This window comes from Cherax quadricarinatus, chromosome 32 (assembly GCF_038502225.1).
Source record: "Cherax quadricarinatus isolate ZL_2023a chromosome 32, ASM3850222v1, whole genome shotgun sequence".
Lineage (NCBI taxonomy): Eukaryota > Metazoa > Arthropoda > Malacostraca > Decapoda > Parastacidae > Cherax > Cherax quadricarinatus.
In genome coordinates, this window is record NC_091323.1 from 9,675,324 (window position 1) to 9,698,437 (window position 23,114).

Sequence of the window (23,114 nt, forward strand, 5' to 3'; positions counted from 1 at the left end):
TTGGTTGTCGAAACGACATCTGTAACGAAATATATATATATATATATATATATATATATATATATATATATATATATATATATATATATATATATATATATATATATATATATATATATATATGTCGTGCCGAATATGTAAAACTGGTCAATTAGCAAGAACTCATTTAAAATTAAGTCCTTTCTAAAAATTTCTCTGACACGTTTAAAGATATATTTTTTTCATTAATGTTAATGTAAAAATTCTTAATTTTGCTCCAAAAGAATCTTAGAAAACTTACCTAACCTTATTATAACAAGAACAATTTATTTTAGCTTAACCCAACTAAATATATTTTAGATTTATTTACAATAATTTAATACTAAACAAACACAGTGAAATATATTTTTTTCGTTAGGTTCAGAATGATTTTGGCGAAATTATTGCATACACAAATTTTCGCTTGTCCTATATGGCAAGATGAGCGTTGCTATTTAAGCCAAGATCGCAAGTTCTGCCTATTCGGCACGACATATATATATATATATATATATATATATATATATATATATATAAATATATATATATATATATATATAGATATATATATACATATATATATATATATATATATATATATATATATATATATATATATATATATATATATATATATATATATATATATTATTGTACCCACGAACGAGTGGTATTAATCAATAACAACACTGCGACTAGCCTAGGATTCGAACATATCTCGTTTTGGCCCACCTCATGGTGAGCGAAAATCACACATAACGCTCTAACCTAGGGGACCACGCAATTCTACAAGAATGACGCAACCAGCAGAGCTAGGTGTTTTACCGTCATCCGAGGACATGCGGTGTTGGTGCTTTTGAGCTAACTCCATTCTACTTCCCGTTTGGTGTACTAGCCTCACAAGCAGCATATATATATTACTGTAACCACGATCGAGTGGTATTAATCAATAACAACACTGCGACCAGCCGAGGATTTGAACCCATGTCGTTTTGGCCCACCCCATGGTGAGCTAAAATCACATGACGCTCTAATCCACAGGACCACGCAATACAACAAGAATCAAGCACCCAGCAGAGCTGGTAAAACACCTAGCACTGCTGGGTTCTTGATACTTGTAGGATTGCGTGGTCCTGTGGGTTAGAGCGTCATGTAATTTTCGCTCACCATGAGGCGGGCTAAAAGGACATGGGTTCGAATCCTCGGCTAGCCGCAGTGTTGTTATTGATTCGATACCACACGTTCGTGGTTACAATAATATATGTGTGTGTGTGTGTCGAGCCAAATCTGTAAACCTTGCGATATTGGCTTAAATAAAAACGCACTTCTTGCCGAATAAGGCAAGCGAAAATTTGTGTATGTAATAATTTCGCAAAAATCATTCTGAACAACGAAAAAAATATATCATTGTGTTTGTTATAAAATTATTGTAAACTTATCCAGAACATATTTAGTTGGATTAGGCTAAATTAAATTGTGCTTGTTATAATAAGGTTAGGTAGGTTTCCTAAGGTTCTTTTTGTACAAAATCACTAATTTTTATATTAACATGAAAGAAAAAAATATATTTTTAAATGTATAAGAGAAAATTTTAGAAAGGACTTAATTTTAAATAAGTTCTTGCTAAATAACTAGTTTTACCCATTCGACGCGAATTTATATATATATATATATATATATATATATATATATATATATATATATATATATATATATATATATATATATATATATATATATATATATATATATATATATATATGCAAAACAGCCACTCTGAAAGAATAGAGAAATTCCAAGCGCTTTCGTGACTACTCACATTATCAAGGAACTATCCATAGTTCCTTGATAATGTGAGTAGTCACAAAAGCGCTTGGAATTTCTCTATTCTTTCAGAGTGGTTGTTTTGCATATTCTGAAATCACCTGTTTACTGTGATCTTATTGCATATATATATATATATATATATATATATATATATATATATATATATATATATATATATATATATATATATATATATATATATATATATATATATATATATATATATATATATATATATATATATATATATATATATATATATATATATATATATATATATATATATATATATATATATATATATATATATATATATATATATATATATATATATATATATATTTAACAAGTCGGCCGTCTCCCACCGAGGCAGGGTGACTCAAAAAGAAAAAAAATCCCCAAAAAGAAAGTACTTTCATCATCATTCAACACTTTCACCTCACTCACACAATCACTGTTTTTGCAGAGGTGCTCAGAACACAACAGTTTAGAAGCATATACGTATAAAGATACACAACATATCCCTCCAAACTGCCAATATCCCAAACCTCTCCTTTAGAGTGCAGGCATTGTACTTCCCATTTCCAGGACTCAAGTCCGGCTATATAAAAATAACCGGTTTCCCTGAATCCCTCCACTAAATATTACCCTGCTCACACTCCAACAGCTCATCACGTCCCAAATACCATTCGTCTCCATTCACTCCTTTCTAACACGCTCACGCACGATTGCTGAAAGTCCAAGCCCCTCACACACACACACACACACTAAACTTGCATTGAGCATCAGCTGATAGTTTTGTTAACTTTCCAAAGTCTACAGTATGAGACATGTTACTACCCTGAAGTGACGCTGAATTGCCTTTAAACTTGCCGCATTGAAATCCCTATAAGTAGTGTTATTTTCTACAGAGCGGCTCCTCCTGAAAAGGCCTTCTACAGAGCGGCTCCCACAGTATGGCTCCTCCTGAAAAGGCCTTCTACAGAGCGGCTCCCTTTTCACACCTATGTGCTAATGACCTTTTTCACACCTAGGTGTTACTTCCGGTCTAGGGTCTCCCTTTTCACACCTATGTGCTAATGACCTTGACCCTGCCCACGACCCCCGCCCACGACCCCCGCCCACGACCCCCGCCCACGACCCCCGCCCACGACCCCCGCCCACGACCCCGCCCACGACCCCCGCCCACGACCCCCGCCCACGACCCCCGCCCACGAACCCCGCCCACGACCCCCGCCCACGACCCCGCCCACGACCCCCGCCCACGACCCCGGCCCACGACCCCGCCCACGACCCCCGCCCACGACCCCCGCCCACGACCCCCCCTCGAGCCCCGCCCGCGCCTTCTGCTGCACCTTCTGCAGCGTCGTCCGGATCTCCCCCGCGCCCCGAATTTTTTCCGATTTTTTTCGAATTTTTTTTAATTTCTTGTGCTCTCCTCGGGTCAAATTGTTGAGGTTCCCCCTCTCACTTTCACCCCCATCCCAAATTTTTCTCGATAATACAAGTTTTGGATTCCCCCCTATGGGGGTTTCGACTTTCATTTGCTCTCCTCGGATCAAGTTTTTGAGGTTCCCCCTCTCACTTTCACCCAGACCCCACATTTTCTCGATAATACAAGTTTTTGGATTCCCCCCTCTGGGTATAAACATTCAAAATGGACTCCCACTTGCATCCCAAATTTTTTTCGAAATCAAAGTCTCCATCACCTTGGATCAAATTTTTGGATTACCCCTCCCACTTTCACCCACCCCCCACCTCAAATTTTTCTCGATATTACAAGTTTTTGGATTCCCCCCTATGGGGGTTTCGAAATTCTTATGATCTCCTCGGATCAAGTTTTCTCGATATCAATATTACAAAGATTTCCCCCACCATCCACTTCTACCCTCTATGTCCAAGTATTTCTCCTCTATCTCCTCGGATCAAGTTTTTTTGGATTCCCCCCCTCTGGGTATAAGCATTCAAAATGGACTCCTCCTATGGGGGCATGCTTACTACAGGTCTAAACAAGTGTGACGTCAGTATTCCTCTCATCAAGTCAAATGAACTAAGAAGGGTGTTTACTCGGCGGTCAGTGACGTCACACGTACAAGCTGAATCTTGTCGACCCTTTTAGTTCATTAAAGTTAATAAGGGGACACTTACCTTCTGTCAGTGACGTCACGCGATGACCCCACACACACAGGCTGAATCTTGTCGACTTACCCCTACACACATTTCATATACAACATAGGGAAAACATTTTCACTCTTAACCCAGGATAACCCAATTAATTTCACATTTTTTCGTTAATACACACAACAATCCACAATTTCTTTACAACACAAGTCTAGACATTTTTCTCGTTTTAACTATTTCATCTCAGGTCACTCCCCACGAAGTAACCTACCTCCTCACCACCCTCCCGAACCCTCACACTCCAACCAACACCTCACAATTTTCACTCATAACCCCCAATTTTTCTCGTTTTAACTATTTCATCAGAAAGTCACCACAACACTTATAACCACTTTTCGATAAATTCACTAGTCACAATTTTACATATTACGAAGTTAATACGCACACACACCTCACTTTGAACACCTTCAAAAACACTCTCATAAATCATTTGAATACTCACAAAAATACCTTTGAACATTTCCAAACAACACCGAAACACTTTCAAAATATCATTTTGAATACTCCCAAATAAGATTTGACAGCTCTAATTTATCTGCACTTACACATTTCATTAAATTACAACTCATCCCCACATACTCCACCCTCAGTCTCCAGACTTCACAACATTATCACAAAAACTAACTCAAACACTTTACTTTGAACATCACCAAAAAACACCATCAATTGCCTTTAAATACTCCAAAAACATCATTCGAACACCCCCAAATCACCTCTGAATACTCCCAGAACACCTACATAAGTACTCTTGCACATCATTTGAACACCTTCAAAAACACCTTTGAACATTTCCAAACAACACTGAAACACTTCCAAAACACCATTTGAGTACTCCCAAATACACCACTGAATACTACTAAAACACCACTGAATACACTCAAAACACCACCAAAATCACCCACTTCCCACATTACCCACAACCCACATCACCCACACCCCACAATTTTTTCTCGTTTTATCTAATTTCATCAGAAAGTCACAACAACCCACAACTTATAACCACTTTTCAGCATCTCTAGTTCGACAACAACAACACCCACAACCCACATCACCCACACCCCACAATTTTTTCTCGTTTTAACTAATTTCATCAGAAAAAGTCACAACAACAACCCACAACTTATAACCACTTTTTCGGTATCTCTAGTTCGACAACAACACCCACAACCCACAACACCCACAACACCCACAACCCACAACACCCACACCCCACAATTTTTTCTCGTTTTAACTAATTTCATCAGAAAAAAAAGGCACAACAACAACCCACTTATAACATCTTTTTCGGTATCTCTAGTTCGACAACAACACCCACAACACCCACATCCCACAACACCCACAACCCACATCACCCACACCCCACAACACACACAACCCACAATATTTTTCTCGTTTTAACTAATTTCATCAGAAAGTCACAACACACACAACCCACAATTTTTCTCGTTTTAACTAATTTCATCAGAAAAAGTCACAACAACAACCCACAACTTATAACCACTTTTCAGCATCTCTAGTTCGACAAACAACACCCACAACCCTCATCAATTACCAATTTATTCACATTTTTTCCCCCTTCTTTTTACTGAATCTTAAATGTAATACACATTCCTCTTTACATTACTAAAATTCTAATAAAATCCTCTCCATACCCATCTCCTTGTATCCACATAAATTGATATTATACTCGCATCAACTAATCTCACTATCCAACTATTGCGACATGTTTCAACACCCTCCATTCTTTTCCAATATATCATAACTTTTCATTTCTATAATTTCTTTTTAAAATATTCACACATTACCTTTATTTTCAGTAAAATCTCCCCATATTTCATTAAATTTCTAATACAACCCTCCCCATACCCCTCTCCATCTCACCCGCATTTCTTCACATCCACTCACCCATCTCCCAACACACCTCTTCTGAACAAACACAAAATCACATTTCACATCCACAAATGCATCTCATCACCCATCTCAAATCCACTAAAAATCAATGTAACCAAGATATTCACAAAATTCTATAACCACCTAACACACACACACACACACACCTAACCTAACCTAACCTAACCTAACTTATCCTAACCTAACCTAACCTATCCTAACCTAACCTAACCTAACCTAACCTATATCCTATCTAACTTCATATCCTATCTTAACCTAACCTAACCTACCTAACCTAACCTAACCTAACCTAACCTAACCGAACTTAACCTAACCTAACCTAACCTAACCTAACCTAACCTAACCTAACCTAACCTAACCTATCCTAACCTAACCTAACCTAACCTAACCTAACCTATCCTAACCTAACCTAACCTAACCTTACCTAACCTAACCTAACCTAACCTAACCTAACCTAACCTAACCTAACCTACCCTAACCTAACCTAACCTAACCTAACCTAACCTAACCTAACCTAACCTAACCTAACCTAACCTATCCTAACCTAACCTAACCTAACCTAACCTAACCTAGCCTAACCTAACCTACCCTAACCTCATCTCACCTAACCTAACCTACTCTAACCTAACGAACCCTAACCTAACCTAACCTAATCTATCCTAACCTAACCTAACCTAACCTACCCTAACCTAACCTAACCTAACCTCCTCTAACCTAACCTAACCTAACCTATGCTAACCTAACCTAACCTAACCTATCCTAACCTAACCTAACCTAACCTAACCTAACCTAACCTAACCTAACCTAACCTGACCTAACCTAACCTAACCTATCCTAACCTAACCTAGCCTAACCTAACCGAACCTAACCTAACCTAACCTAACCTATCTTAACCTAACCTAACCTAACCTAACCTAACCTAACCTAACCTAACCTAACCTAACCTAACCTAACCTAACCTAACCTAACCTAACCTAACCTAACCTAACCGAAGTAACCTAACCTAACCTAACCTAACCTAACCTAACCTAACTAATCTAACCTAACCTAGCCTAACCTAACCTAACCTAACCTAACCTAACCTATCCTACCTAGCCCTAACCTAACCTAGCCTAACCTAACCGAACCTAACCTAACCTAACCTAACCTAACCTAACCTAACCTAACCTAATGCCTTACCCCAAAGTATTGCGTCATGATTTTTGTACACCCCTTCCCCCCTCCAACGACGCCATGAAATGCGGTTTACATCCAAGGTAGAAAATCACATAGTCATCTCCTTACCGAACACCTGCGTCAACTCAGGTCAGACAGACGCCATGAAATGGTGTTCACACCCAAGGTAGAAAATCACATAATCATCTCTTTCCAGACCAACTGTAACCTAACCTGACCTAACCTAACCTAACCTAACCTAACCTAACCTAACCTAACCTAACCTAACCTAACCTAACCTAACCTAACCTAACCTAACATAACCTAACCTAACTTATCCTAACCAAACCTAACCAAACCTAACCTAACCTAACCGAACCTAACCTAACCTAACCTAACCGAACCTAACCTAACCTAACCTAACCTAACCTATCCTAACCTAACCTAACCTAACCTAACCTATCCTAACCTAACCTAACCTAACTTATCCTAACCTAACCTAACCTAACCTAACTTATCCTAACCTAACCTAACCTAACCTAACCTAACTTATCCTAACCTAACCTAACCTAACCTAACCTAACTTATCCTAATCTAACCTAACCTAACCTAACTTATCCTAACCTAACCTAACCTAACCTAACTTATCCTAACCTAACCTAACCTAACCTAACCTAAAATAACCTAACCTAACTTATCCTAACCTACTCACTTTACTTTGAACACCTTCAAAACACTCTCATACATCATTTGAGACCACCTTTTCTCAATATCTCTCATCCACAACCTTTATCATCTCACTACAGAACAACCCCAAGATTACTTCGAACACTCTCATAAATCATTTGAGTACTCACATAAACACCTTTGAACATTTCCAAACAACACTGAAGCACTTCCAAAATATCATTTTGATTACTCCCAAATAAGATTTATCATCTCTAATTTATCTACACTTACACATTTCATTAACTGAAATTACAACACATCCACCAAACTCCTCCCTCATTCTCCAGACTTTTCAACATTAGCACAAAAAAATAAACTAACTCATACACTTATGACATGAGACATTACCATATCTATCACTCTGACTAAGTTTGAACCAACTCTGAACACCAGTGATCTTCTTCAAAAAATACTCTGCACATCATTTGAACACCTTCAAAAAACACCATCAAACACCTCCGAATACTCCCAAAAATACTACTGATTACTACCAAATCACTACTGAATACTACCAAATCACCGTCAAAATCACCAGAAACTAAGTTTAACATCACCATCTAACATCCTTTTTATAGAAATCCCCTCAAATCACTATAACCAAGAACTCCCTCCCCATTTGGCGCATAAAAAAAAAGCATGAACACAAACCTAATACGCAAACACTTAGTACATGATCACCATCAACTGAAAACATATCTTGTACACACACATAATCTAAGACAATCACCAACTACAATCACCCATGTTCACTTACCTCAAAAATCACTAATATCACAGAAAACACTCATTTTTATAAACATTTCACACACACACAAAAAAAAAATCATATTTGACAATATCTAAGCGCACTCACCTCACTACCACCAACACACGATGTCACACCTCACAGGACCGACGAGCTCACCTCCAGTGACGTCACACTCCCATTGTGTTACTTGGTGGTTGGTAACATCACACCCAACCCACCTTGTTTCAACCTGTTGTACCCTACATTATCTAAGAACACTATATCCAAGACGATTACCAGATTTTATGATCCCCACCACCAAGATCACAGAAAACACACATTTTTATAATTATTCACACAAAAATCACGATCACCAATTCCATATCATGTTTACCGTCATCTATCAACACTCATCACCAAGATCACCAAAAATCTAAGATCATGCATCTCAAAACTACTATGATCACTGAAAACACTTATTTTTTAAACATTCGCACAAAAATAAGACATACACAAAAATACCACAACACTTCCACCAACAACTATAACATAACATGAGCACTATAACATATCACTATCACAAAAAAAAAAAAAAAATACACAGACACCCACATCTTATACATTTCAATCACAAATTTAAGACATGAGACATACACACCAAATCTAAGACATTCACCTCCAACTAAGACATACACATCTTAACTAAGACATCCTTCCTTATTCATTCCGTATATCTCCTAGAGGAACCATCACCACTCCAACACCACCTACTACACTCTGGCTCCTAATGTCATGATGGGCCCGTCGGGGTTAAAACAGCTCTAGGAGATATACGGAATGAATAAGGAAGGATGTCTTAGTTAAGATGTGTATGTCTTAGTTGGAGGTGAATGTCTTAGATTTGGTGTGTATGTCTCATGTCTTAAATTTGTGATTGAAATGTATAAGATGTGGGTGTCTGTGTATTATTTTTTTTTTGTGATAGTGATACGTTATAGTGCTCATGTTATGTTATAGATGTTGGTGGAAGTGTTGTGGTATTTTTGTGTATGACTTATTTTTGTGCGAATGTTTAAAAAATAAGTGTTTTCAGTGATCATAGTAGTTTTGGGATGCATGATCTTAGATTTTTGGTGATCTTGGTGATGAGTGTTGATAGATGACGGTAAACATGATATGGAATTGGTGATCGTGATTTTTGTGTGAATAATTATAAAAATGTGTGTTTTCTGTGATCTTGGTGGTGGGGATCATAAAATCTGGTAATCGTCTTGGATATAGTGTTCTTAGATAATGTAGGGTACAACAGGTTGAAACAAGGTGGGTTGGGTGTGATGTTACCAACCACCAAGTAACACAATGGGAGTGTGACGTCACTGGAGGTGAGCTCGTCGGTCCTGTGAGGTGTGACATCGTGTGTTGGTGGTAGTGAGGTGAGTGCGCTTAGATATTGTCAAATATGATTTTTTTTTGTGTGTGTGTGTGTGAAATGTTTATAAAAATGAGTGTTTTCTGTGATATTAGTGATTTTTGAGGTAAGTGAACATGGGTGATTGTAGTTGGTGGTTGTCTAAGATTATGTGTGTGTACAAGATATGTTTTCAGTTGATGGTGATCATGTACTAAGTGTTTGCGCATTAGGTTTGTGTTCATGTTTTTTTTTATGCGCCAAATGGGGAGGGAGTTCTTGGTTATAGTGATTTGAGGGGATTTCTATAAAAAGGATGTTAGATGGTGATGTTAAACTTAGTTTCTGGTGATTTTGACGGTGATTTGGTAGTATTCAGTGGCGATTTGGTAGTAATCAGTAGTGTTTTGGGGAGTATTCGGAGGTGTTTGATGGTGTTTTTTGAAGGTGTTCAAATGATGTGCAGAGTATTTTTTGAAGAAGATCAGTGGTGTTCAGAGTTGGTTCAAAGTTAGTCAGTGTGATAGATATGGTAATGTCTCATGTCATAAGTGTAGGAGTTAGTTTTTTTTTTTTGTGCTAATGTTGAAAAGTCTGGAGAATGAGGGAGGAGTTTGGTGGATGTGTTGTAATTTAATGAAATGTGTAAGTGCAGATAAATTAGAGATGATAAATCTTATTTGGGAGTAATCAAAATGATATTTTGGAAGTGCTTCAGTGTTGTTTGGAAATGTTCAAAGGTGTTTATGTGAGTACTCAAATGATTTATGAGAGTGTTCGAAGTAATCTTGGGGTTGTTCTGTAGTGAGATGATAAAGGTTGTGGATGAGAGATATTGAGAAAAGGTGTCTCAAATGATGTATGAGAGTGTTTTAGGAAAAGTTAGGTTAGGTTAGGTTAGGTTAGGTTAGGTTAGGTTAGGTTAGGTTAGGTTAGGTTAGGTTAGGTTAGGTTAGGATAGGTTAGGTTAGGTTAGGATAAGTTAGGTTAGGTTAGGTTAGGTTAGGTGTGTGTGTGTGTGTTAGGTGGTTATAGAATTTTGTGAATATCTTGGTTACAGTGATTTTAGTGGATTTGAGATGGGTGATGAGATGCATTTGTGGATGTGAAATGTGATTTTGTGTTTGTTCAGAAGAGGTGTGTTGGGAGATGGGTGAGTGGATGTGAAGAAATGTGGGTGAGATGGAGAGGGGTATGGGGAGGGTTGTATTAGAAATTTAATGAAATATGGGGAGATTTTACTGAAAATAAAGGTAATGTGTGAATATTTTAAAAAGAAATTATAGAAATGAAAAGTTATGATATATTGGAAAAGAATGGAGGGTGTTGAAACATGTCGCAATAGTTGGATAGTGAGATTAGTTGATGCGAGTATAATATAAATTTATGTGGATACAAGGAGATGGGTATGGAGAGGATTTTATTAGAATTTTAGTAATGTAAAGAGGAATGTGTATTACATTTAAGATTCAGTAAAAAGAAGGGGAAAAAAAGTGAATAAATTGGTAATTGATGAGGGTTGTGGGTGTCGTTTGTCGAACTAGAGATGCTGGAAAGTGGTTATAAGTTGTGGGTTGTTGTTTTGACTTTTTCTGATGAAATTAGTTAAAACGAGAAAAATTGTGGGTTGTGTGTGTTGTGACTTTCTGATGAAATTAGTTAAAACGAGAAAAATATTGTGGGTTGTGGGTGTTGTGGGGTGTGGGTGATGTGGGTTGTGTGTGTTGTGGGATGTGGGTGTTGTTGTCGAACTAGAGATACTGAAAAAGATGTTATAAGTGGGTTGTTGTTGTGCCTTTTTTTCTGATGAAATTAGTTAAAACGAGAAAAAATTGTGGGGTGTGGGTGTTGTGGGTTGTGGGTGTTGTGGGTGTTGTGGGTTGTGGGTGTTGTTGTCGAACTAGAGATACCGAAAAAGTGGTTATAAGTTGTGGGTTGTTGTTGTGACTTTTTCTGATGAAATTAGTTAAAACGAGAAAAAATTGTGGGGTGTGGGTGATGTGGGTGATGTGGGTGATGTGGGTGATGTGGGTGATGTGGGTTGTGGGTGTTGTGGGATGTGGGTGTTGATCTTAGTTTATGGTGATTTTGATGGTGTTTTGAGTGTATTCAGTGGTGTTTTAGTAGTATTCAGTGGTGTATTTGGGAGTACTCAAATGGTGTTTTGGAAGTGTTTCAGTGTTGTTTGGAAATGTTCAAAGGTGTTTTTGAAGGTGTTCAAATGATGTGCAAGAGTACTTATGTAGGTGTTCTGGGAGTATTCAGAGGTGATTTGGGGGTGTTCGAATGATGTTTTTGGAGTATTTAAAGGCAATTGATGGTGTTTTTTGGTGATGTTCAAAGTAAAAGTGTTTGAGTTAGTTTTTGTGATAATGTTGTGAAGTCTGGAGACTGAGGGTGGAGTATGTGGGGATGAGTTGTAATTTAATGAAATGTGTAAGTGCAGATAAATTAGAGCTGTCAAATCTTATTTGGGAGTATTCAAAATGATATTTTGGAAGTGTTTCAGTGTTGTTTGGAAATGTTCAAAGGTATTTTTTGTGAGTATTCAAATGATTTATGAGAGTGTTTTTGAAGGTGTTCAAAGTGAGGTGTGTGTGCGTATTAACTTCGTAATATGTAAAATTGTGACTAGTGAATTTATCGAAAAGTGGTTATAAGTGTTGTGGTGACTTTCTGATGAAATAGTTAAAACGAGAAAAATTGGGGGGTTATGAGTGAAAATTGTGAGGTGTTGGTGGGAGTGTGAGGGTTTGGGAGGGTGGGGAGGAGGTAGGTTACTTCGTGGGGAGTGACCTGAGATGAAATAGTTAAAACGAGAAAAAATGTCTAGACTTGTGTTGTAAAGAAATTGTGGATTGATGTGGGTATTAACGAAAAAATGTGAAATTAATTGGGTTATCCTGGGTTAAGAGTGAAAATGTTTTCCCTATGTTGTATATGAAATGTGTGTAGGGGTAAGTCGACAAGATTCAGCCTGTGTGTGTGACGTCAATGACAGAAGGTAAGTGTCCCCTTATTAACTTTAATGAACTAAAAGGGTCGACAAGATTCAGCCTGTGTGTGTGGGGTCATCGCGTGACGTCACTGACAGAAGGTAAGTGTCCCCTTATTAACTTTAATGAACTAAAAGGGTCGACAAGATTCAGCCTGTATGTGTGAGGTCATCACGTGACGTCACTGACCGCCGAGTAAACACCCTTTTTACTTCATTTAACTTAATGAGAGGAATACTGACGTCACACTTGTTTAGACCTGTAGTAAGAGAGAGCACCATGCCCCCATAGGAGGAGTTCATTTGAATACTTACTCCAGAGGGGGGAATCCAAAAACTTTAATCCAAGGAGATCATAAGAATTTCGAAACCCCCATAGGGGGGAATCCAAAAACTTGTATTATCGAGAAAAATTTGAGGTGGGGGGTGGGTGAAAGTGGGAGGGGTAATCCAAAAATTTGATCCAAGGTGATGGAGACTTTGATTTCGAAAAAAAATTGGGATGCAAGTGGGAGTCCATTTTGAATGTTTATACCCAGAGTGGGGGAATCCAAAAACTTGATCCGAGGAAGTAGAGTCTTTGTATTATCGAGTGAAAAAAAAAATTGGGATGGTGGGGGGTGAAAGTGGGGGGAGGGGGAACCTCAAAAACTTGATCCGAGGAGAGCAAATGAAATTCGAAACCCCCATAGGGGGGAATCCAAAACTTGTATTATCGAGAAAATTTGGGGTGGGGGTGAAAGTGAGAGGGGGAACCTCAAAAACTTGATCCGAGGAGATCATAAGAAATTCAAAAAAAATTCGAAAAAAATCGGAAAAAATTCGGGGCGCGGGGGCGATCCGGACGACGCTGCAGAAGGCGCAGCAGAAGGCGCGGGCGGGGCGCGAGGGCGCGGCGAGGGTGGTGGGTCGGCGCGACGGTCGGGGGGCGCGGGGGGTGCGGGGGGCGCGGGGGGCGCGGGGGGATCGTGGGCGGGGTCGTGGGCGGGGGTCGTGGGCGGGGGTCGTGGGCGGGGTCGTGGGCGGGGATCGTGGGCGGGGGTCGTGGGCGGGGGTCGTGGGCGAGGGTCGTGGGTAGGGTCAAGGTCATTAGCACATAGGTGTGAAAAGGGAGACCCTAGACCAGAAGTAACACCTAGGTGTGAAAAAGGTCATTAGCACATAGGTGTGAAAAGGGAGCCGCTCTGTAGAAGGCCTTTTCAGGAGGAGCCATACTGTGGGAGCCGCTCTGTAGAAAATAACACTACTCCTATAAATCCTTAAAAGAATATTCGCATACCTAATAGTAATTCAAACTTACAATAGCTGTATACAACGACGCGATGACGCCAACAGCAATGACGGACACCCACAGGGGAAAGTCTGTGACGGAGGCGAGGGCGAGAGCCGGGGCGTAGATGACCACAGCCTGGTAGAGCAATATCTGAATCACAAACATCCCTCCGGCCATACACCTTACCCAGCGTGAGGCGTAGCGTAGCTCCAGATACTGTTGGAAAAACAAGCAGAGTTTGCGAGCAATGTGTTGCGAGCAGAGTGTACGAGCAATGTATTGCAACACAAACTAAGGAACAAGCTTTCACTGGGAGAACGTTTCTCTCGTTCACCCTACACAGAGAAATGTCCCAGTACCAGTCAACTGCATTACAAATTGGTGTTTTTTATAAGAGATAAACACACAACAATTCACAACACACCCACAAACTGAAGCCGAAGATTGTCCCTACTGGATCATTATCACTCGTCACTTGATAATGGTCTCTAAGGGACCAAAACTAAGGTTTAGAAGCTCGAACCCAGTACAGTTCCTTCCTCACGTAATTATATTCTAGGTAACACTGCAGTACATTCCCTAAGTTCACTTAAATGTGAAAGAGATCATTGACCTGAGATCCTTAATAACAAATGATTTTACCAGTGTGGTTTTGTCTGTGTGTGTGTGTGTACTCACCTATTTATACTCACATATTTGTGGTTGCAGGGGTCGATTCATAGCTCCTGGCCACGCCTCTTCGCTGATTGCTACTAGGTCCTCTCTCTCCCTGCCCCATGAGCTTTATCATACCTAGCCTTAAAACTATGTATGGTTCCCGCCTCCACTACGTCACTTTCTAGGCTATTCCATGGCCTGACTACTCTATGACTGAAGAAATACTTCCTAACATCCCTTTGATTCATCTGAGTCTTCAACTTCCAATTGTGACCTCTTGTGTCTGTGTCCCTTCTCTGGAACATCCCATCTTTGTCCACCTTGTCTATTGCGCGCAGTATTTTATATGTCGTTATCATGTCTCCCCTGACCTTCCTGTCCTCCAGTGTCGTCAGGCCGATTTCCCTCAACCTTTCTTCGTAGGACAATCCCCGTAGCTCTGGGACTAGTCTTGTTGTAAACCTTTGCACTTTCTCTAATTTCTTGACGTGCTTGACTAGGTGTGGAATCCAAACTGGTGCTGCATACTCCCGTATGGGCCTGACGTAAATGGTATACAGAGTCTTGAACGAATCCTTACTGAAGTAATGGAATGCTATCCATAGGTTAGCCAGGCGCCCGTATGCTGCAGCAGTTATCTGAATGATGTGTACCTCAGGAGATATGCTGGGTGTTATACTCACCCCCAGATCTTTTTCCTTGAGTGAGGTTTGCAGTCTTTGGCCATCTAAACTATATTGTGTCTGCGGTCTTCTTTGTCCTTCCCCAATCTTTATGACTTTGCATTTGGCAGGGTTAAACTCAAGGAGCCAGTTGCTGGACCAGGCTTGTAGCCTGTCCAGGTCTCTTTGTAGTCCTGCTTGATCCCCATCCGATTTAATTCTTCTCATCAACTTCACATCATCTGCAAACAAGGACACTTTGGAGTCTATTCCTTCTGTCATGTTCACAAATACCAGAAACAGCACTGGCCCTAGGACTGACCCCTGTGGGACCCCGCTGGTCACAGGTGCCCACTCTGACACCTCGCCACGTACCATTACTCGCTGCTGTCTTCCTGACAAATATTCCCTGATCCATTGTAGTGCCTTCCCTGTTATCCCTGCTTGGTCCTCCAGTTTTTGCACTAATCTCTTGTGTGGTACTGTGTCAAACGCCTTCTTGCAGTCCAAGAAAATGCAATCCACCCACCCCTCTCTCTCTTGTCTTACTGTTGTCACCTCGTCATAGAACTCCAGTAGGTTTGTGACACAGGATTTCCCGTCCCTGAAACCATGTTGGCTGCTGTTGATGAGATCATTCCTTTCTAGGTGTTCCACCACTCTTCTCCTGACAATCTTCTCCATGACTTTGCATACTATACATGTCAGTGACACTGGTCTGTAGTTTAGTGCTTCATGTCTGTCTCCTTTTTTAAAGATTGGGATTGTGTGTGTGTGTATGTGAATGTGCGTGTGCGTGTGTGTGTGTGTGTGTGTGTGTACTCACCTAGTTGAGGTTGCGGGGGTCGAGTCCGAGCTCCTGTGTGTGTGTGTGTGTGTGTGTGTGTGTGTGTGTGTGTGTGTGTGTGTGTGTGTGTGTGTGTGTGTGTGTGTGTGTGTGTGTGTGTGTGTGTGTGTGTGTGTGTGTGTGTGTGTGCATGTGTGTGTGTGTGTGTGCATGTGTGTGTGTGTGTGTGTGTGTGTGTCTGTGTGTGTGTGTGCGTGTGTGTGTATGTGTGTGTGTGTGTGTGTGTGTGTGAGAGTCTGTGTGTGAGTGTGTGTGTGTGTGTGGGTGTGCTCACCTAATTGTGGTTGCAGGGGTCGAGACTCAGCTCCTGGCCTCGCCTCTTCACTGATCGCTACTAGGTCCTCTCTCTCTCTCTGCTTCCCGAGCTTTGTCATACCTAGTCTTAAAGCTATGTATGGTTCCTGCCTCCACTATATCAGTTGCTAGGCTATTCCACTTCCTGACGACTCTATGACTGAAGAAATACTTCCTAACATCCCTGTGATTCGTCTGAGTCTTCAGCTTCCAATTATGACCCCCTGTTTCTGTGTCCCCTCTCTGGAACAACCTGTTTCTGTCCACCTTATCTATTCCACGCAGTATTTTGTATGTCGTTATCATGTCTCCCCTGACCCTCCTGTCCTCCAGTGTCGTCAGTCCGATTTCCCTTAACCTCTCCTCGTAGGACATACCCCTTGGCTCAGGGACTAGTTTTGTTGCAAACCTTTGCACTTTCTCTAGTTTCTTTACGTGCTTGGCTAGATGTGCGTTCCTAACTGTCCAGATCTCTTTGTAGTCCTGCGTGATCCTCATTTGAATTAATTCTTCTCATTAACTTCACATCATCTGCGAACAGGGACACTTCAGAGTCTATCCCTTCCATCGTGTCATTCACATATATCAAAAATAGCACTGGACCTAGGACTGACCCCTGTGGGACCCAGCTCGTCACAGGCGCCCACTGTGATACCTCTTCACTTACCATGACTCGTTGTTGCCTCCCTGTCAGGTATTCTCTGATCCATTGCAGTGCCCTTCCTGTTGTACGTGCCTGATCCTCCAGCTTCTACACTAATCTCCTGTGAGGAATTGTGTCGAAGGCCTTCTTGCAGTCCAGGAAAATGCAATCAGCGCACCCCTCTCTCTCGTGTCTTATTTCTATTACCTTGTCATAAAACTCTAGAAGGTTTGTGACACAGGATTTGCCTTCCATGAATCCATGCTGGTTGTCGTTTATAATCTTGTTCTGTTTCATGTGCTTCACCTCTCTCCTCCTGATAATCTTCTCCATGACTTTGCATGCTATACGCATCAGAGACACTGGTCTGTAGTTTAGTGCCTCTTTTCTGTCTCCTTTCTTAAAAATGGGGACGACATTTGCCGTCTTCCATACCTCAGGTAGTTGCCCAGTTTCAAGGGATGTATTGAAGATTGTGGTTAGTGGCATGAACAGCATCTCTGCTCCTTCTCTAAGGACCCACCGGGAGATGTTGTCCAGTCCCATCGCCTTTGAGGCATCAAGGGGCACGGCAGGTTACCGGCGCGCGGAGCGCTGACGCGGCATTGTTTATGTTTTCCCCCGTGTTATTTTTATCCTTTTCTTATATCTTTATGTCTAATATAATACAAATTCACCATCTGAGATCATGCCAGAGTGGGCGGAGATAATATGATCAAGGGACCAATCAGGTACCCCTGGGAATATTGCATAAAATGGCTGACACCTCCAGCCAACAAAATATTCCATACCCACGCCAATATCAATTATAAGGCTTATTTATCTATCACAATTGAGCTATTATGACATAATGCAATATAATAATAGCATATAAACATAAAAAGCACACCTTAAAAAATAATATATAGCATAATATAATGCCCCAGAGGAAAAAATTTCTATCGATATATACCCTGAAGGTGAAGAAAGGGTCCGTCCTCTCATATGTAATGAGAGAAAACGGATTTAGAATGGTTAACTGTAATAAACACTCGTAGGTCACGGAAAAAGTGTAAAATAAAGCGAATTTTTCGGGGAAAAAAACTATTTCCGGGCACCTGGGGTGCTGCGCGCTTCGGCCTATATCTCGAAAGTAAGTTATTTACCTATTTAGAGCTAATCCATCTTTATTTATGATTGAATTGACTTGATTTTCACAACAAACATAGGAGAATGATTGCTTTACAATGTAAAGTATTCCTTTCTGAATTATCCCAAATATTTTTAGATTTATGTGGGCAACAAGACCGACATTTTCCAATATGTCAAAAAAGTTATGAAACTTTATTTTGTTTAGCATGAAGATAAGGTTTATTTTAGAATTGGTACACGTACGTTGATGGAATTAGAGGTGTTCTATCAGCAGCAAGTGTCAAAACCACTTTTCCAAGTACCACTGAGTACAGCTCCGCTTCCAAATGCAATTTCTCGTAAATTTTGCATATTTCATTTCCTTTTTGGCCGATATGTTTGAAACTTCAGCACAGGATACTCGATATAAGCTTCTAATAGTACACCAAAAATGAATGTAATCGGTTGAAAAATAAAGAAGTCGATATGTTACAATTCCCGTGCCCCTCAAGGTCGCTTAGCAATGTGTGTACTCACCTAATTGTGGTTGCAGGGGTCGAGTGTGTGTGTGTTAGTTATGTGTGTGTACTCACCTATTTGTGGCTGCAGGGGTCGAGTCCTAGCTCCTGGTGTGTGTGTGTGTGTGTGTGTGTACTCACCTATTTGTACTCACCTATTTGTGGTTGCAGGGGTCGAGTCCTAGCTCCTGGCCCCGCCTCTTCACCGGTTGCTACTAGGCCCTCTCTCTCCCCGCTCCATGAGCTTTATCAAACCTCGTCTTAAAACTGTGTATGGTTCCTGCCTCCACTACGTCATTTTCTAGGCTATTCCACTGCCTTACAACTCTATGACTGAAGAAATACTTCCTACTATCTCTCTGACTCATTTGTGTCTTCAACTTCCAATTGTGGCCTCTTGTTTCTGTGTCCCCTCCCTGGAACATCCTGTCCTTGTCCACCTTGTCTATTCCACGCAGTATTTTATATGTCATTATCATGTCTCCCCTGACCCTCCTGTCCTCCAGTGTCGTCAGGCCGATTTCCCTTAATCTTTCTTCATAGGACATTCCCCTTAGCTCTGGAACTAACCTTGTTGCAAACCTTTGTACTTTCTCTAGTTTCTTGACGTGCTTTATCAAGTGCGGGTTCCAAACAGGTGCTGCATACTCCAGTATGGGCCTGACATACACGGTGTACAGGGTCTTGAATGATTCCTTACTAAGGTGTCGGAATGCTGTTCTCAGGTTTGCCAGGCGCCCATATGCTGCAGCAGTTATCTGATTGATGTGTGCTTCCGGAGACATGCTCGGTGTTATACTCACCCCAAGATCTTTCTCCTTGAGTGAGGTTTGCAGTCTTTGGCCACCTAGCCTATACTCTGTCTGTGGTCTTCTGTGCCCTTCCCCTATCTTCATGACTTTGCATTTGGCAGGATTAAATTCGAGAAGCCATTTGCTGGACCAGGTGTCCAGTCTGTCCAGGTCTCTTTGAAGTCCTGCCTGGTCCTCATCAGATTTAATTCTCCTCATTAACTTCACATCATCTGCAAACAGGGACACTTCTGAGTCTGTGTGTGTGTGTGTGTGTGTGTGTGTGTGTGTGTGTGTGTGTGTGTGTGTGTGTGTGTCTGTCTGTCTGTCTGTCTGTCTGTCTGTCTTTGCATGTGTGTGTACTCACCTAGTTGTGGTTGCAGTAGTCCAGTCATAGCTCCTGGCCCCGCCTCTTCATTGACCGCTACCGGGTCACTCTCCTCGCACCATGAGCTTTATCATACCTCTGCTAAAAGCTATGAATGTATTCTGCCCCCATTACATCGCTTCCCAAACTATTCCACTTTCTGACTACTCTATGACTGACGAAATACTCCCCATGATCCTTGTGATTAATCTGTGTCTTCAGTTTCCAACTGTGTCCCCTTGTTGCTGTGTCCCATCTCTGGAACATTCTGTCTCTGTCCACCTTGTCAATTCATCTCAGTATTTATATGTCGTTATCAAGTTCCCCCTATCTCTCCTGTCCTCCTGTGTCGTCAGGTCGATTTCCCATAACCTCTCCTCGAAGGACACACCTCTTAGCTCTGGGACTAGTCTCGTTGCAAACCTTTGCACTTTCTCTAGTTTCTTTACGTGCTTGGCTAAATGTGTGTTCCAAACTGGTGCCGCATACTCCAATATGGGCCTAACGTACACGGTGTACAGGGTCCTGAACGACTCCTTATTAAGATGTCGGAATGCTGTTCTGAGGTTTGCTAGGCGTCCATATGCTGCAGCAGTTATTTGGTTGATGTGCGGCTCAGGAGATGTGCCTGGTGTTATACTCACCTCAAGACCTTTTTCCTTTAGTGAGGTTTGTGGTCACTAGCCCCCTATACTGTACTCCTTCTGCGGTCTTCTTTGCCATTCCTCAATCTTCATGACTTTGCACTTGGTGGGGTTGAGCTCCAGGAGCCAATTGCTGGACCAGGTCTGCAGCCTGTCCAGATCCCATTGTAGTTTTTCCTTGTCCTCGTCCGACTGAATTCTTCTCATCAACTTCACATCATCTGCAAGCAGGGACACTTAAGAGTTGATTCCTTCCGTAATGTTGTTCACAAGGACTGACCCCTGTGGAACCCCATTCGTCACAGGTGCCCACTCTGACACCTCGCCACATCCCATGCTCTCTCTGCTGTCTTCCTGACAGGTATTCCCTAATCCATTGTAGCTCCTTCTGTGTTATCCCTGCCTGGTCCTCCAGTTTTTGCACTAACCTCTTGTGTGGAACTGTGTCAAACGCCTTCTTACAGTCCAAAAAATGCAATCTACCCACCCCTCTCTCTCTTGTCTTACTGCTGTCACCCTGTTATAGAACTGCAGTAGGTTTGTGACACAGGATTTCCCGTCCCTGTAACTGGGTTGGCTGTTGTTGAAAAGCTCATTTCTTTCTAGGTGTTCCACCACTCTTCTCCTGACAATCTTCTCCATGATTTTGCATACTGTATATGTCAGTGACACTGGTCTATAGTTTAGTGCTTCTTGTCTGTCTCCTTTTTTAAAAATTGAGACTACATTTGGTGTCTTCTATACCACAAGTAGTCTCCCTGTTTCGATAGATGTGTTGACTATTGTTGTCAGGGGTACGCATAGCGCCTCTGCACCCTCTCTCAGGACCCATGGAGATATGTTATCCGGCCCTATTGCCTTTGAGGTGTCTAGCTCGCTCATAAGCCTTTTCACTTCTTCCTCGGTTGCATGTATTGTGTCCAACACTTTGTGGTGTACCCCACCTCTCTTTCTTACTGGAGTCCCTTCTGTCTCCTCTGTGAACACTTCTTTGAATCTCATGTTGAGTTCCTCATGTACTTCACGGTCGTTTCTTGTGATCTCTCCTCCTTCCTTCCTTCCTTAGCCTGATTACCTGCTCCTTGCCTGGTGTTTTCCTCCTGATGTGGCTGTACAACAGCTTTGGGTCAGATCTGGCTTTCGCTGCTATATCATTTTCATATTATCGTTGGTCCTCCCTTCTCACCTGTGCATAGTTATTCCTGGTTCTACGACTGCTCTCCTTATTTTCCTGGGTCCTTTGCCTTCTATACTTCTTCCATTCCCTAGCACACTTGGTTTTTGCCTCCCTGCACCTTTGGGTGAACCACTGGCTCATCCTGGCTTTTTCATTATTACTGTTACCCTTGGGTACAAACCTCTCCTCAGCCTCCTTGCACATTGTTGTCACATATTCCATCATCTCGTTTACTGATTTCCCTGCCAGTTCTCTGTCCCACTGAACCCCGTTCAGGAAGTTCTTCATTCCTGCGTAGTCCCCCTTCTTAAAGTTTGATTCCATTCATCCGGCTCTTCCTGTTCCCCCCTCCACTTGTAACTCTACTGTGTATTCGAACCTTAAACCACATGATCGCTTGCCACAAGGGGTCATTCATATGTGATGTCTTCAATATCTGCACTACTCAAGGTGAATACTAGGTCCAGTCTCGCTGGTTCATCCTTTCCTCTCTCTCTGGTAGTGTCCCACGTGTTGGTACATGAAACTTTCCAGTACCACCTCCATCATCTTAGCCATCCACGTTTCTTGTCCCCCAGGTAGCTACAAGTTCTCCCAATCGATTTCCTTGTGGTTGAAGTCACCCATGATCAGTAGCTTTGCCGTGCTCGCATGAGCCCTTATTGCCACTTCAGCCAGTGTGTCAACCATTGCTCTATTACTCTCATCATACTCTTGCCTTGGCCTCTTACTGTTCTGTGGTGGGTTACACATCACCGCAATTACCACCTTGGGTCCTCCAGACTGAAGCGTTCCCACTATATAATCTCTTGCTTCTCCACTGTCTCCTCTCTCTAGCTCATCAAAATACCATCGGTTTCTGATCAGCAGTGCCACTCCACCCCTTCTGTTTGCTTTGTCTTTCCTAATGATCTGATATTCCTTTGGAAAGATGGCATCTGTTATGATACCTGTGAGCTTGGTTTGTGTGAGATCTATGATGTCCGGTGATGCCTCTTTGACTCTTTCATGCTGCTCCTCCCACTTATTTGTTATTCTATCCGCGTTGGTGTACTATACCTTCAGTTTCCTGAGTGTGTGTGTGTGTGTGTGTGTGTACTCATCTAGTTGTGGTTGCAGGGATCGAGTCATAGCTCCTGTCCCTGTGTGTGTGTGTGTGTGTGTGTGTGTGTGTGTGTGT

The 23,114-nt window shown here is 41.4% G+C and overlaps 1 protein-coding gene across 1 annotated transcript in view; it reads right to left on the reverse strand.

Annotated features, from left to right (window-relative positions):
* Positions 1-23,114, reverse strand: part of LOC128690089 (sodium-dependent multivitamin transporter-like) — a 96,993-nt gene that overhangs the window by 71,431 nt on the left and 2,448 nt on the right. Inside the window, exon 3 of the mRNA XM_070090447.1 lies at positions 14,252-14,440. Coding sequence (XP_069946548.1) covers positions 14,252-14,440 — 189 coding nt within the window. The remainder of the gene's footprint in view (positions 1-14,251; positions 14,441-23,114) is intronic.